The 839-nt window shown below is 62.1% G+C and overlaps 1 protein-coding gene across 1 annotated transcript in view; it reads right to left on the bottom strand.

The window, feature by feature from the left end:
• The window catches only part of FAM46A (family with sequence similarity 46 member A), an 11,455-nt gene that overhangs the window by 9,558 nt on the left and 1,058 nt on the right, over positions 1-839 (bottom strand). Inside the window, exon 2 of the mRNA XM_019520327.1 lies at positions 426-836. Within this exon, the coding sequence (XP_019375872.1) occupies positions 426-836 (411 nt within the window). The remainder of the gene's footprint in view (positions 1-425; positions 837-839) is intronic.

Genomic DNA, 839 nt, shown 5'->3' with positions numbered 1-839 from the left:
GTTGGGAACAAACTTTAAAAGTGGATTCTCCTTCAAAAAAGAAAAAAAAAAGAAAAAAGGTGGGAAACTGGGGTTTTCCCTTGCAGGCTGGCAGAGCTCCAGCCTGTGGAAGGCTGCCCCACACCCTGGGGGGGACTGGATCAGGACTGGCCATCACAAGTCCCGTCACAAAACAATAGAAAAGAAGCATGGGCTAAATAACCTCTGGAGGTCCCCTTCCAGCCTGACTCGTCCATGCCTGTCCTTCCTGGCCAGGGGGAAGAGGCAGGGCCCTAGGGGCCCTCTGGCAGGCTCTGTGGAGGGTTGTAACCAGAACCTGCCTGCACCAGGCTGTGGCCAGCTGCCCCCCCAATGGGGGGCGGATCTCCCTGGCCTTTCTGTGGGGCCGGCCTGACAGCGGAGATCCCCCCGACGCAGCTTTTTACCTTCAGGGTGAGCGGGGTGATCTTCTCCTTGTTCACTCCCTCGGGTAAGAAATCCAAAAGGCAGTCCAAGACCACGTCCTTCACAGTCTGAAACTCGGCTTCCCCCTTGAGGACGGCGCAGAAGATGAGGTCCAAGTCCTTGTAGCCCAGGCCGCTGTCCTGGTGCAGGATGTGGCTGGCGGCCGAGCCGTTGAGGCGCACGTCCCGCAGCGCGATGCCCTTCTCCTCCAGGCGGCTCCGCACCACCTTCACGATCTGGCGCGGCTGCACCTCCAGCGTGGGGAAGTTGCCGCGGCCGTGGATGGGGATGGTGTCGCCGAGGACGCGGTCCAGGCGCTGCACTTGCTCCCAGCTCAGCACGTTGCAGTGCGCGCTGCAGTCCCCGCGGCCGCCGCCGCTGCGGGCGCCGTCCTC

This window comes from Gavialis gangeticus, unplaced genomic scaffold (genome assembly GCF_001723915.1).
Source record: "Gavialis gangeticus isolate Ggan-Ray unplaced genomic scaffold, GavGan_comp1, whole genome shotgun sequence".
Taxonomy (NCBI): Eukaryota; Metazoa; Chordata; order Crocodylia; family Gavialidae; genus Gavialis; species Gavialis gangeticus.
This window is presented reverse-complemented; position numbering and strand designations above follow the sequence as displayed.